Genomic DNA, 16,290 nt, shown 5'->3' on the forward strand with positions numbered 1-16,290 from the left:
ATTTCATATCTAAGTATGGCTATCATAATCTAAAAACATGACTAAGGGCCATCTTTTAGTGTTTTTAAAATTTTTTTAACTTAAGGTAACTATAAGCTCACATGCAGTTGCACTTATACAAAAGGATACAGGAAGATCTCAGGTATCCATTACCCAATTTCTTCCAACAGTGAAATATTGCAAAACTATAGCACAATGTCACAACCTAACTATTAACATTGATACTGAAAAGTAAAATCAGCTACCTTCCAATTTATCTTGACCACAATAGCTTTTTCAAATCTAGATTCTTATTCAGTTTTACGTGTGTGTGTGTGTGTGTGTGTGTGTGTGTGTGTTTAGTTGTATGCATTTTATCATGGAGGAGGTTCATGTTTCTGCCCCCAGAGTCAAGAGACAGAACATTCTCTCACCCAAGGATGCTTTGTGTTGCTCTTATATAACTATACTCACCTACTTGCCTCTCTTCTCCCCTATCCCTAATCCCTGGTAACCACTAACCTATTCTCCATTTCTATCTTGTTGGCATTTCAAAAATGTCACATAAGGGTTGGGAAGATAGCTCAGTTGGTAGAGTGCTTGCCTTGCAAGCGTAAAGCCCTGGGTTCGATCCCCAGCACCACCAAAAAAAAAAAAAAAAAAAGTCACTTAAATGGAATCATATAACATACAACTTTTGGAAATTGAATTTTCTCACTCAACATAACTTGACGGGAGATCCATGTAAGTTTTTGTGTCTGTCAGTAGTTTGTCCCTTCCTATCGCTAAATAGTATTCCTTGGTGTGGATGTATATCAGTTGTTTAATCATTTGCCCACTGACCCAGGACCGAATTCAAAATACTGATTAGAGTATTTGAACCCCATTCTCATGAAAAAACAATTTTTCAGCTTACCTAAAGAGATTTGCTTTCACCAATCTAAAAGAAAGATAAATTCTCCTTAATTTAGAATAAAGTGAGCTGACCATTGTTAAGTACTTATTAAGTGATTATCATGTAGTTTTCAAAGTAATCCTGGATTGGATATTATATCCATTTTACTAAGATTAAAAGCAAGTTTCAATAAGGTTAAATTCCCATAGCTACTAAGTATTTGAAAGATGACTAACCTAAGTCTATCCACTTTTAATTGTCTCTGCACCATACCAAGATGACTAACCCAAGTCTATCCACTTTTAATTGTCTCTGCACCATACCAAGATGACTAACCCAAGTCTCTCCACTTTTAATTGTCTCTGCACCATACCACCTGTGATGTGAGGGAAGCCCGCAGGCCACCATGGATTCCCTCTTCATCACAAAAGAGTGGAATCAGTCACCTTCCAGTTTCCCTTGGCAACAATGTTTTTTTTCAAACCTGGATTCTTTGGCTTTATTTAACATCCCTGTAACCCAGGACTAAAAATTAAAAGTCTTCTTATCCATAATAACAACAACAACCAAAAAAAAAAAAAAAAAAAAAAAAAAAACCAGAAAATAAATCAGGTGGAATCAATTGGTGGTATTTGTGGCAAATACAGTATTGCAAAGAAATCTTTGATATGGGTATTTCCCACAAAGAATTGAGGACTTGCAAGTAAAACAGTTCCCCTTCAATTCCTTCCATGAGCTGACACGGCACTCTCCATAATTTTTTTTTTTTCTTTTTTTGTCATAAGCTTTCAGATAAATCATTAGAACCACTACTTCTCTTGTCAAGCTGGTTTCAAATGACAGCAGATCATTGAGGGGTCTCGGGACTATTCCCCCAGCTAGCTTCTTGTGTGTGGCCACATCCTCACCCACCCTTGCAGAAGATAGCATCTTGCTTACTAGACAGAGATAAATTCCTCACTGGCATGCTCATCAGACACTAAGCTGAACTCATCTCCTTCCTCCTCTCCTTTCCTCCCTCACTCTGGTTATTTATAGAGATCACAGGTGAATCGGGGGAAATTATTACAGTGCAATGACTGCTGAAAGGCTAGAAGCTAAAGAAGATGGATTATCATGGCTCTGACATGATTTGTATGGATTTCCAAAATTAAGCTGTTCGCTTAGAGTGACCACCCTCCTCCCACCCCAGGCTTCTCAGCTGCCCTGGTGATAACCTTCATCTGCACTTGGGAGCCCAGAAAGCTGAGCACGTTTCCCATTACCTTTCAAGCGAGTGTGTAGGGTTCTTCTGGCCCCTCAGTAATAGCAGGGCTGCTGGTGAACAGAGTGATAAACACCCACTGAGAGGGATGTAGCGTGAAAAGATCTCATCACCTGCCATTAGCTCGCCGATGAATAATGCAGCATTTTCTGTGGCAGGTGTCAGGGGTGGGAGGGAGAAGAGCTCCCCTGAATGCTCTGGTGAGCACTTCAGCACAAAGTAAGAACTGAGAGCAACAGATGCATGTGACAAAATTACACAAGCCATTGTGTTTTAAAAGAAAGGGAACTTTTACTTCACATCCACCTGGCAGGTTTCCTTTCTTTCTTTCTCTACCATACAGTCAAGGCAGGCGAATACTGCTTTCACTTAAACTTTTACCATTCTGATCTTAGACCCCTGGCAAAGGGATAGTTTCTCTTCAATTTCAGTACTCAGCTAATAGCACATTTCTCCCTGGTTTCCAGTTTTCCTCTGGTTTGTTATATCTTGATCTAGGTGTGTATATGTGGGTCTTCGATGTAGTTTCATTAAACTTTATAGGCTTAGGTTAAATAGAAATGTCAAACAAGAGACAGTAGAATCATTTCCCTGTGCATTTGTACCCACGTGTGCATGCACACACACAGACACACATTGAAGTTATAATTTTTTGACCAAAAAATGGGCAGCTAATGGGTTTGCTGCCTTTCAGCACTTGCCTGAGGAGAATAATACTAGGCCAGCTGAACCAGAAACAAAATGGGAGCCATTACTGGTTATTCACAACACACAAAATCATCTGTCCTTTGAACCACAAATTGGGGTGATTTGTAGCTTCAGATCCCAACATGAGAAAAACTTTTTATGAAGTATAGGCTACCTTTCCTGAAAACTGGCACAATTTCTGGGCACTCAGGGGTAGTTTATTCCTTCAACCAGTTGTCATATAACTTTCATTGTTGCTGGACGTATGAATTAAATTACAGGACCAATTAGCCACGGCACTCACCCCTACATCCCATTCTGAGATACGAATGTCAAATTATTTTGTTGTGTTGATCTTCATCATGTAAGGCAAGGGAAAGAATGGGGAAAAAAAAAATAGTCCTCTGGTTAAAATTAGCACTAGAGAATTTTAAAATGTGGTGCATATTACTACTACTAAAATAGTCACTGAAGACAACACAGCAAAGTTTTGCTCCCTTTTCCTAGTTCTGGATCTTCTGTTCTCAATGGAGCAGATAACACTCCAAGCCTTCCCCCAAAATCATGAGAGAGGGAACCAGCACATGGTAAACTAAAAAATGTTTGCTTTGAGTCTATTGATGCCTGTGTTAGGTAGCTTTTTGTCACTGTGATCAAAATAATGAAAAAAACTACTTAGAAGAGGAAAAGTTTATTCGGACTTGTTTCACAGGTTCAGTCCATGGTTAACTAACTCCATTACTCTGGGTCTGAGGTTAGAGAGAACATCATGGCCAAAGGTATGATGAAGGAAACCCACTCACTTCATTGTAGCCAGGAATCAGAGAGAGAGTAGGGGATAAAATGTACAATCCCAAGGCATGCTGGCAGTGACCCAATTCCTCCAGCCACATCCAACTGCCTACAGTTACCAACCAGTATCCCATTCGAATTATTAAGCCATCAAGTGGATTGATTCACTGATTCAGTCATAAGTCTCATAAACTAATCATTTGACTTCCTTCATTAACACAGGAACTTTTGGGGGAAACCTCGTATCGAAATCTTGCCCTTACTTCATCATGTTAGCCATCAATTTTTGGAACAAATATTTTGACAAAGGTTAATGCATTTAAGGAGCTACCATCTCAGAACTAGAACTGTCCCAGAGAATCAGTGACATACAGTCAACCTATTGTCTGTTTTGTCTTATTATCCCAAGAAACCAGGACTACTATATTGCCTTCAGCTGTTCGATAATATCTTGTTTGGTCTTACCCTTCTCTAAAATATGCCAGATTCTCAAATTACCAATAATCTTCACTGCCTCAAAATTCCCAGAACTTTATTTAAAAAGTCATCAATTCATTCTCTAATCCAACAAAATCTCTTAAGCATGTCTAATGGGTCACATACTGCAACTAGGTGCAAGAGCTCATCACGTCCCTTTCCAAAGGAAAATCATATTCTAGCTGAAAACAAGCAATAAGTAATAAACAAATAAATAAACACATATTTAAGCATTGTGATCATTGTTTAAAGGGAAGTAAAAGAGCAGGGTGATATGTAAAAGAATGACCAGGAAAGGAGGTTACACTAGTGAGGTTCATCAGAGAAGACTATGTAGGACGGGCATTTGACCAGATAGTAAAGAAGATAATACTAAATGTCTTAGTTCAGATTCTCTAAAAAACAGACACCAAGACTGGACTAAAGGTACAGAGAATTTATTGGAGAAAATGCCTGTGTTGGAAGGAAAGATGGAGAGGGCAGAGAAAGGCTGATGTTGATTTTAGACCACAATACAAGTCTGACTCCACGTAGGGAGTTACTGAGAAGAGTCCTAGTCTGTCACCAATCTAAGAAAGTTTCAGCCAAGCTGTTAAAGCTTCCCAGAGCCAAAAGTTGGCAGACAATAAAGCCCTATGTCTCCCGGGAATTGGGCTTCCCTAGCATCCCCAACACACTCCTTTGTTGGTAGGAAACAGCACTGAGAGATATGACCTCAATGCAAAGTTTGTGACAAACTTCAAAGCCCAGCACCTAGGCCTGCTATGGTTTGGATGTGTCTCCTAAATTTTTTGTATTGCGACTTTAACCTCCAAAGTCATTTGCTGATGGTATTTGGCAGTAAGGCCTTTGGGAAATAATTAGAAAGAAATAAGGTCACCAGGCTGGGATCCACATGATGGAATTAGTGACTGTATTAAAAAAGGAAGAAAATCTAAGTTAGCACACTTGTACTGTCTCACCGGACAAGGACCTCCACTGGGTTATAATGCAAGAAGAAGCTCCTCACTAGATGTTGGGGCCATTCTTGGATTTCCCAGCTTCGAGAACCAGAACCTATATAAATCTCTACAAATCACCTAGTCTGTGGTATTTTGTTACAGTGATAAAAGATGGAATAAGACAGGCCCTTAATGAGTCCTATTCTCTACTGAAAATCTGTGCTGCTTGTTCTCATGGATGCTATAACCACCATGTGAAGAGCAGGAAAAAGAATTCCAGGAGAAGGGAATGGCAAAGAAAATGGTCTGGAGGTCAAAAAACTACTAAAATGAATGAAGGTAATTTGGGTTGATTTGATAATGGTAAGTAAACAGGGGATGGATCAAGTTGGGCCTTATAAATCACAGAAATAATAATGGTTTAGAGTACATTCAACTGGCAAGGCATTGGTTCAACTGTTACATATATAAGCCCTGCTTATATAAATCTCTATAAAGAGTTATTATCTTAAGCATATATGTAACTAAACTGAGACCAGAAAGGTAAAATAATCTTCCCAAGGTCACATTATCTTGTAAATGGCAAAGCTGAGATTCAAACATGGACACTGCCAACTTGCAACCACTATATGTACATGATACTACATGTCATCTCTGATAAGAGTTTTGAATTTTAATCTAAGAAATCCAGAATACACTGAAATGGCATAAATAGAATACATATTAATATGTAGTTCCAGGACAAGGACTCATCCTCTTAGCCTCTTGAAAATATTTTTAACAAACCAAAAATAATTTTTCTACAGGAAATTTTGAGTTCATAATGTACACAATTTTAGAAGATGTTGTACTACTCTACCCCATTTACAGAATGCCCCCCCCCAAAAAAATGCCAATTTTGCATGGTCCTAGAATGGGAGATGTCTCTGCAGTTTCCATAGAAGCTTCTCTGCCACTTGGAACATGTAACCTACCAGATCCTGAAAGTATCTGAGACAAATAGGAAAGCTGTATAGACTTTTGAAAGGTCCCTGATTCAGGCAGAGGTGGTTTGCTGCATGGATCTTTAGGATCTTGGAGCAAGGCATACCATCCTCTGCCGATTATTATTCTTTCAAGAAAAGTTTTTAGCTTACTACTTAGAGACCATGCAACCTGAACTGTCCATCATGAATTGGAACTGGAACCAAGCCATAAAGAACTTTATCATCAAATGGATGTGGCTCACACAAGATAAAACTCAAGTGGGTCCTGAAGGCACAAGTAAGTTGAAACAGGAAGCAATCCCAGTGTCCACGGTCCCTCTCTTGATGCACTGCCTTTTTTCTCCCAGAATGTATTTCTGACTTCATGAGAAGTGACTTCAAGATCAGTTAACAGAGGAAGTGGTTTACAGATGACTTGAATGATATGCAGGCATCAATCAGAACCAGATAGCTATAGTATTACAGTTTTTCTCTTGTTTGGCCCTAAAGAACAATAATGAAGGAAAATCTTCCCTTTAAGACTCAACAAATAGTTCAGCTAATTGTTCATTTGGGCTAGGAAGAGATATGTCCAGAGGTGTATTGATTTTAGCCCATTGATTCGTGGGCTATATCTAACAGGTTGGTTCATAACCAGGAATTTTTAAAGACAATTGGAAAATTGGTAACAAGATGTGTGGGGAAAAGTGTGCAGAATGATGGCTGCACAAAGCCATCCACTTTCTACCCTCCAGAGCCTAAGAACATGCTCATGGTAAAAGAAACTCTGCCAATGTGACTGAGGTTATGGAACTTGAGATAGCAAGGTACTTGAGTTATGTGGATGGGTCCATTCTAATTACATTAATTCTTAAAATTGGGGAAACTTGCCAGGTTGATATAAGATGAGTTAGAAGACGTGACTATGGAAGAATGGGCAGAGAGATTCAAAGTGGCTGGCTGTGAAGATGGAAAGGGTACCTAAGCCAAAGAATATGAGCACTCTCTAGGAACTAGAAAAGGTAAAAAAAAAAATAAAAAAAATAAAAATAAAAAAAAAAATGGTTCCCCATTAGAGAATCCCAAAAAAGGACTGAAGGCCTGACAATTTCTTAATGTCAGTTTAGTGAGGCCTATTCAGACTTCTGAACTTTAAAACCGTAACATAATACATGCCAACATCATGATAGGCCACATAAGATAGTTTTTATTCAAGGAGATGGTTTCACAGAAAATGAAGTATGACAATGGACCCATTTCCCATGGAATTCAATGGCTTTACCATGCTCATCACTCCATGGCTTGATAGAAAATGGAGATCTTCTTTGAAGATTCAGTTATGGTACCAGGTAGGTGATAACACTTGGAGAGACTGGGCCAATATCCTCCAAGATACAGTATGTGCTCTAAATCAGTGTTCAATGTCTATGCCATTTCGTCTACAAACGAAATTTCCAGATACTGAGAATGGAAGAGGATTGTCTCAGTATTACCTCTGATACACTAGCAAAAATTTTGTTTCCTATTCTTTTAGCTTAAGTCTCTGATGTTCTAGATATCTTAGTTTCTGAAGGAGAAATGTGTCCACAGTGAAACTAACAATAACTCCATTGAACAGAAAGTTGAGCCTGTCACCTGGACACATTGAGAGCTCATGCCAGGGGAACAACAAAGTGTTTTGAATGTTGTCAGAATCAAAATGGAGTCGCTTGTATCACACCCTAACAAAATAAGTTAATAAAATCAGGAGGTTTGAAGGATTTCATGTACCTATGTCTGAAATCAATAATTTAAAAACTCCCCAGAACCACAACCTTGAATGAAGCCTACTACAATCCTGTACAAAATAAATAGTATTTTTATGAAGACATCTGCCCAGAAACTGCCTGTGTAACTGTGAACATCATTGATCCTGGTCCAAGGATCATTATTTCAAAATAGTTTATTTAATCTTCTTCATTTTGCCTTTGAAAACTCCCCTTTGCCTCAACCTCTTTGAATATACACATAATTTACAAAAACTAACAACGTAATGTTCCTCTCTGAATGAATTTACAAATCTTTGAAGAATGTCTTTCCCTTCTCCCTCCTCACCCTTTCTTTCCCTCCCTCCCTTCCTCTTACTTAGTTTGACAGTATCAAAGGGTTACTATACTAGCTGGGGTGACTGATATTATCAAGGGGAAATTGGGTTACTAATAAAAAGTAGGGATGTATTTTTAGTACTCCTTTGTCCTGTGGTTAAAGTCAATGATTGGGTGTAATGTACAAATAATGTCTGTAACATAATTTTTTTAACTTGGAAAAATAATCACTCAGCAAGTCTAAGATCAAATAATCCCTTCAACTGATTTCTCCACTGACTCAATAAGTGGAATATTTGGAGGCTGCTTTTTTAAAAAGTGTTAAGTGATCTAGAGAATTTTAATTTGCTATCAAAAACAGATTTTAGTCCTGTTTTTATGTGTAATGATTACCATGAAGAAGTCCAGTGCAAACAATGAACATTCCCCAATTCAAAAAACAACCCAGTGAAATTGCTCATAAATCTGTACTATGTGAATCATAGGTGGAATATTACTCCATATCTCTCAGAAGCAGGAACTAGATGACTGACAGTGATCAGGATTCTGGTAAAAAATATGCCTAGTGGTCATTTGCAGCATAGGAATACTCTTATTCTTGACTCCTGTGGTTCCACCAAATGTCCAAATTGCTTTCCAGCTTTCCAATCAATTTTGTAAGCCATATGTGGTAGAAAGCTTCTAAAATGACTCCCAGTGCCCTCTGCCTCCCCATTTTGATACCCCTGTGTAATCCCCATCCAACACCCTGGGTATGGCTAAACCTAGTGACTTGCCACCAATAAACAACAGTGGAAAAAATTATGGAATATCACTTTTGAGATTACACTGTGCGAAATTCATCTTGCTCATACTCTCTCTTGTCTTCTCTCTCTCTCTCAGCTTTCCTCACTTCCTCATTCGATGAAACAAGCTGCCATATTGTAAGCCACCTACAGAGAGGCAAAGAACTGAGGGAGGCTTCTTGCCAACAACCAATGAGAAACAGAGGCCCTCAATGCAACAGTCTCCAAAAAACTGAGTCTTGTTAATGACCATAAGAGTGAGTTTGGAAATAATTCTTTCCTAGTTGAGCCTTGAGATACCTGCAGCTTTTGTCAATACCTTGATTCCAGTCCTGCAAGAGACTGAACCAGATAACCCAGCTAAATTGTGCCCCTGACCCATAGAATCTAGGAGATAATAAACTATTCAGTGGTTCCCTGGGATAAGTGGTTCATTTTACATGTCTCCTTCTAGAACATAGGCTGAATATTGTCTACCAGGGGTATGTTCTCACATCTCCAGAAGTAAGATCAAGTTCAAACACACAGAATATTTCAAGTTTATATTCATATTCTATCTACTTAAATTCTATTGATCATAGCAAATCATATGATCAAACCTAAGTCAAAAGAAAGGAATGTACACTCTATCACAAAGCACTGTTAAGGGTATGGACATATATTTTTACCATAGGGTGATAAAGCCTTGGGACTAATTCTTCAGTGGGCCACACATCCAATAACTTTTATTCTTAAATCATCTTACTGATACAATGTATAAAAGTAAAAGGAAACAGTAAAATGAGGAAAATTAGAAATAATATACAAGTCCAGCAACAGGTTAATAAGTTACTTAATCTATGGCATGATCTTGACTGAAATGCTATGTGGTAAGAAAGGTGAATTTATAAGCAAGGAATTTCAATATTGTCCATACAAACACACACGCTACACACACATTTTAAACTCAGAGCAAAAGCTCCAGATTTGTTGGATTGGAGACACTAATTACTTTACTATGTCAGTGTCTGAGCAGAGGAGATAAAAGTCAAGTACATAAGTAAAGGGGCAAAAAGGATTCTCTTTTTTACGTGACTGGCAGTTTTTATGGAAAGTCAAGGCTTGCTGACTGAGAATCTGGTGTCCCACCTAAAGAGAAAGAAATTTTCGTTTTTTTCTTTTGTATTTTTTTTTTTGTTCTTTTAAGTTATAATGTGATAATAGAGTGTAATTTGACTTATTTATACAAACATGGAGTACATCTTATTCTAATGAGGATCCCAGTCCTGTGGTTGTACATGCTGTAAGGAAAGGAATTTTCGAAGTGACAAAGAAAAGGCCAGGCTGAAGGATGAAGGTCTGAGATAACTGTAAAGTACAGAAGGGTAGTAAAAAATGTGGATCCACACTGGACATTTCCATACTAAGCTTAGTGCAGAGATGCCTCAGAGGCTTAACTTATGAACAGTGACCACTAAGCCAATTTGCTCTTAGAAGGACTGTTTTAGAAAATTGTACAATCTTAGACTTAATATAAGTATACTTCTACTTCAAAATAATTGAAAAGAATTACTTACCTGTGTTCCTGTACTGCCAATAGTTTATAAAATCAAGCTGTAACATCTTTTCATTCACTTATCTCCATATCTTAACACTGATTTCCTTAGTGGGGATCAAAGACTGTTTTCCTGTTTGTTTGTCTGTTTGTTTTTGGTAATGGGCATTGAACCCAGGGCATTCTATCACTGAGTTACATTTCCAGCCCTTTTGTGAGAGAGGGTCTCCCTAACTTACCCAGACTGGTCTTGAACTTCCAACGAAGTCTTCTTTCTTGAATTAAATTTCAATACTACTCAGTGACTGAAAACAATTGTCCAATGGAAATATGAAATGCTACCCATTAAGGAATGTTTTGATATTTTCCCCTCATATCTTCATCTACCTGTCTTGTGGGGATTTTGAAACTAATTGCTTTTGATATTACTAATAAAGATAGTTCTTGTTAATTGGTAATAATTTTCAAACTTCCATTCAGTAACTGAGTCTTCTGAAGAAATCTGAGAAAGCAGAATTTGGATTTTGGTGATGAAATAGGATGAGAAAAAAGTAATGTGAGTCATCAAGGTTGTAGAGCAGAATCCAACTATGATGGGTTTAATTGTGTCCCACCCAAAAAATAAATTCAACTACTATTAACAGTATTTGTGAATGAGATCTTATTTGGGAAGTAAGATCATTGCAAACGAATTAAGATGGAAATTAAATGAGGTCTACTGAAATATGGAGGGCAAGAAATCCAATCACTGATATTCTCATAGAGGACAGACTTGCAGAAAATGTCACGTGATGATGGAGGTAGCAATAAGAAAGACACAGCTGTAATAAAGGACTGGGAAACTGTTAGCAACCACCTGAAACTAAAAGAAAGATATGCAACAGATTCTAAGAGCCTCCAGAAAAAATCAGTTCTGTTCACACTGTGGCATTGGATTTCTAGCCTCCATATTGGTGAAAGAATATAAATCCATGGCTTCAAACCACAAAGTCAGAGGTAATTTGTCTTTGCAACCTCAGGATTCAAATACAGCAACTGTGATTGGGACTTTAGGTTTTGTTTTCATTTTGTTCTTATCCATGTTACAAAGAGCTTAACAAAGCACTAATTTTTAAATGGTTAACTTGAAACAAAATTCATGTAGACTAAGAATGTCACAACATCAGTAGCTTTCCTTTGAAATCATGCCACCCACCCGCCACACACACATGATGTTGCTATGAACTTGAAGCCTATCAGAGCAGGAGCACATACAGGAGGGACTAAGTCCAGTCATCACGTTTTCTAACCTTCTCAGATGAGCAGGGCACCAATCATAATGCTTGGTGAATCCTGCCTCGATAAATGGTATTCAAGGAGCATGGGGAAAAACCAAATAGGCCAGACCTTCAGCAACTTTGAGTAGCTGTTGGGAAGCAAAAGAGATTGGACCATATGAATGTGCCTCATCAAGCTCATTAAAACATGCCAGCACCCAGTATTATAACTGAAACTCATAATCCAGAGCAGATCCTCCAGGGAATATGTCATTACCAACAGGCTTCTCAGTAACAGCTTATCACAGATGTTGCTAACTATATCCACTACACTTGGACAAAGCTGAACTATGATGACCCTCTTCTCTAATTATAACCATCACATGTTTGTATACCATTATTCTTGAAATGTGATAAGTTTGGTAAAAGCCTAGTATCAAAAATGCAAGCATTTCTCTGAGCAAAGACTAAGTATGGTTGCAGAGGGAATTTTTCAGTGTTAAAAATAGATATAGAAAACACTTTAAAAGAAATATTTGCTATTGTTAAATGTTGTAATTGTGACTTCTTAAATTATCTGGTTACAAGCTGACACAACCCCTTAAATTTGAGCATTCCTTTAGGATGTACATATATAAATATATAAATATATATATGCATACATACACACATACATACACATATGATATATAACTTTATATTCATTTTATATGTATAAATTTATATAATTATTTATTTTATTAGAAAATAAACAGAAAAATGTGGAGTACATAAAAATGTGAAGTGTATATCCTGAATTAAATTACAACTTTCAAGTTTGAGAATAGTTTAAAATAGTCGATAGATTTTAAATACATTATTTTTTATAAATGATGCCAAATAAATTGCTTAGAGATACCACATCTATGTAGAATCATTATTTCTTAATGAAGAGAATTCATTCCTGTGATGGTTTTGTTAGTACCTTTGATAACAAAAAGAAAAAATAAAAGAATAGAGGGCTGCCTTTTTCCATAGTAGATAAAAGGCAAACACCAAACAAAAGGATTATTTAACTGTACATAAGGTACTCATCAAACATACACCCAGGGATCTTGAGGCAGGAGGACAGTAGGCATCAGTTTTTTAAAAAATGAATGTTGAAAAATAAAGATGTAGCCTAGGACAACAGCTTGGGTATGAACTCTCCTCCCAAAGAATATTTTTATGGATATCAGGGTTCTACAAGTATAGTTAAAAGTATCTAATTTTCTACATTTCAGCAGTGTTTAAGATAACATCTAGAAAAACTCCTATATACATGATTTTTTTTACATTCTGGAAAGCACATCCTCTACAAAGTAGAGCAATAAGAGACTAGCCCCCAAAGAGAAGGGACGATTTAGCAAATGTTAACTCAGTCGTCTTTCCAAATTAATCCCTTCAACACACATGATTACAGCACTAGATCTTCAGAAACCATGTCCTTAAAATGTGACATTGACTGAAGGACTAAATTTGGTTAAATATGTGTCAGACCTTTTATTCCACTAAGGCAAGAAGTTTAAATTGGGTATATGATACTATGGACATGGTTTAGTTGATCTCTTCAATAAATAAGATAAAAATTTAGGAACCATAAATAGCTCCTTTCTATTATGTATACTGGAAGTCTGCAATAAAAAAGAAGAAAAACAAGAGAAAATAGAGAAATGGAGAAAAGGAATGATAAGAGAAAGTTTTACCTAACATTTCAGTTTCTGCTTCCAGTTTGTTCCTGAAAATCAGTTTTAACCTATATTCTAAGAAATGATCTTTAAAAGTGTTTCCACCTCATTTTTAAGATATTTTTGATGGGAATTTATATTGGTTTTCATTTCAAGTATGTCAATAATGCAAAAATTAGGAGAAAGATGAGTTAATTGTTAGAACTGGATGAATTAAAATAGGGTGATGTAGTGGGATTTCACCAATCCCAAGATAGGACCTCCACAATTTTCCTCTAATACAAGAAAATATAAGGTCTGCCTTATATTTTTATATAAAACAAAGAACAACCAAAACAAAAGGAGTTTAATAACAGGCATATATAAAGATATTTTACATTTAAAGAAGTAATAATAACAGTGACAGCTGACTTTGCAACAGGAACAATACAAGCCACAAGGTAATGGAATAAAAACTTTAAAGTTAGAGGAGAGATCCAAGATGGCTGATTAGAGGGAGGTTGTGTTCCTTGTCACTCCAAAACTCCTATTTCAAGCAGAAGATATCTGTTTCTCTGTGAGGCAGTCATTCCTGCTTATTGATCCCCTGCTGTTTACCCCATTTGTCCACTACAATCACCTGCAGTCTGTCAGCCTATCGACTACTTTTTTTAACACTATAAGTAAAAGGTTTACTTTATCTTACTGTTCATAATAATATATAGTAAGTTATCATGTTATAAAAATATATGATAAAATCTTTTGTGTGTGTGTATGGTGCTAGGAATTGAACCTCCTGCATGCTAGGCAAGTACTCTACCACTGAGCCGCATCCGCAGCCCTATGATAAAATCTTGTAAGAAACTGAATGAACTGAAGCTTGACAACGCCTTTAAGAGACCAGAATAAAACTGCAGGGGCTGGCTAAGTTCCACTAATTTCTTTTCATTTTCTTTGATTTTTTCTCCTGATCTTCAGTTATTCTTTCTGCAGGTTGCTTTTTCAACCCCTTCATTTTCCTAGTTTGTAGTTTGCTTAGGTCTTGTTTCTGCATATGAATCCTTCCATAAGTTGTACCAAAAGTATCATGGGAGATATTTTTCTTCTTCTTTGGCTTGAGGGCTTTTGGCATTTTCATAGATAATTTATAAAGGTCATCTGATGCCAGGTGTGTCCTCCTCACAACCAGATCCAATGAAGGTCCCATCTCTTCCAATTCAATCCGTGGTGTTCTGCAACCAGATTTCTTCAACAGCAACTTATAGCTTCGAAAGTAAATCTTCCCATTCAGTGCAGTGAAATGCAGAACATACTCTAATCCAGCCAGGAGAATATTTGATACTGTGGGGCCTCTGAAAAAGTCAATAAGAAGACTTTTTAGTCTTCTATAGTCTTCAGTTGCATCAAAAGCATCACCAGCAAATATTAACGTGGGTTTTGTTCCCTTGGGACATTTACTATTCTGCAATCCCAGTTACAAGGGTGGCTGAGGCAGAAAGATTTCAAGTTCAAGGCCAGCAACTTAGTGAGACCTTAATATCTTTGAGAGATACAAACGTCTCAATACCTAATTCAATCATATCCAGTACATGGTAGTCATACATGCAACCTATTACTAGATTATATGGCTGTTTCTTGTTATGGGAGCCAAACATGAATAAAGAACAATTTGACTTCTTTGAAAAGAATTCCAGTGATGTCTGATCCTCAAATGGTCGTCTAATATTTTTCTTTTTATATAGAACACCATAGGGTTTTTTCAGTCCATACTGTAAAACATAATTTATAGTTTTTAAAACAAAACATTCACATCTTTAAGTACTTGTGTCACTGTTGTATTTGCATTTCCCCCTTTAATCAGCAAGGCATTTTTTATATTTTCACTGAGCTTCGGTTCTCTCTTCTCAAGGAATCTCTTGGCCCTTTTTGTTTTGGGTTTCATAACTCGATCCAAGGCGTCCATGGCTACCGCAGCCCCAAACAGGTCAAAGAGGGAAACCGATCGGTTCTGCCAGAGAGGCGCGTGTGCACCGGAGCAGACGGAACCGGAAGCTGTAGTGACGTAACTTCCTGAGGCAGCCCCTCCGGGGCGCTGGTGGCCATCTTGGATTAGGTCGCGTTCTGGTACCTTGGATCCCTTGTTGGGGCTCTTTCCCGGAAACTTCAGAACAATATAGATAACTAACAAAGAGGAGAGAGAAAACTCAAATAACTTTAAAGTTAGAAAAGAACTTCCAAACTAGAAATTCAAAACCTGTAAACAATATCTTTCAAAAGTAAAGGTAAAGGTGGGCATGCTACCACATACCTGTAATCCCACCAACTCTGGAGGCTGAGGCAGGAAGGTCACAAGTTCAAAGCCAGCCTCAGCAACTTGACCTAAGCAACTCATCAAGACCCTGTCAATAAATAAATAAATAAATAAATAAGGGCTGGAAATGTGGCTCAGTGGTTAAGCACCCCTGGGTTCAATTCCTGGTACCAGAGAAGGGCAGGGGGAGAGAAAAAAAAAAAAAAAAAAAAAAAAAAAAAAAAAGGATAAAGTCATTCTAAGAAAACAAAAACTAAGTTTTCAACCTAAAACTTTAGCTCTAAAGAGGGAGAGGGAGGAAAAAAGGAGAGAGGAAGGAAGGGATGGAGAGAGGAGGAAAAGATGAACAACTCTTTTTTATAGAAGAAATCAGTAGAAAAAGTAGAAGAATGTTAGCATTTCCATGATACATATATTACTAAATACAGAGGGGAAATTTTACTAATATAATAAGAGACTAAGAATAAGATTGCTTCACCTACAAAACCTTCTTGCAAAAGAAAATTAACCTGAATATAATTTAAGAGTCCAGTTCTAACTTTCAATTTATTGACATTTCACCAGTTAGAACAACACATTCAATGAGGCCAGACAAACCAGTTAAATGTGGAAACAACAAATTTGAAACTAAAGTA

General features: G+C 37.2%; 1 protein-coding gene across 1 annotated transcript; it reads right to left on the reverse strand.

The window, feature by feature from the left end:
• Positions 1 to 14,017: 14,017 nt before the first annotated feature.
• Positions 14,018 to 15,352, reverse strand: LOC306644803 (ribosome production factor 2 homolog). Its single transcript, XM_079112072.1, is given in 3 exon segments — positions 14,018 to 14,806; positions 14,877 to 15,149; positions 15,152 to 15,352. Coding segments are annotated over 3 exon segments (957 nt in total). The 5' UTR covers positions 15,308 to 15,352; the 3' UTR covers positions 14,018 to 14,278.
• Positions 15,353 to 16,290: the final 938 nt, after the last annotated feature.

Source organism: Sciurus vulgaris (genome assembly GCF_902686455.1).
Source record: "Sciurus vulgaris genome assembly, chromosome: 15".
NCBI classification, from domain to species: domain Eukaryota; kingdom Metazoa; phylum Chordata; class Mammalia; order Rodentia; family Sciuridae; genus Sciurus; species Sciurus vulgaris.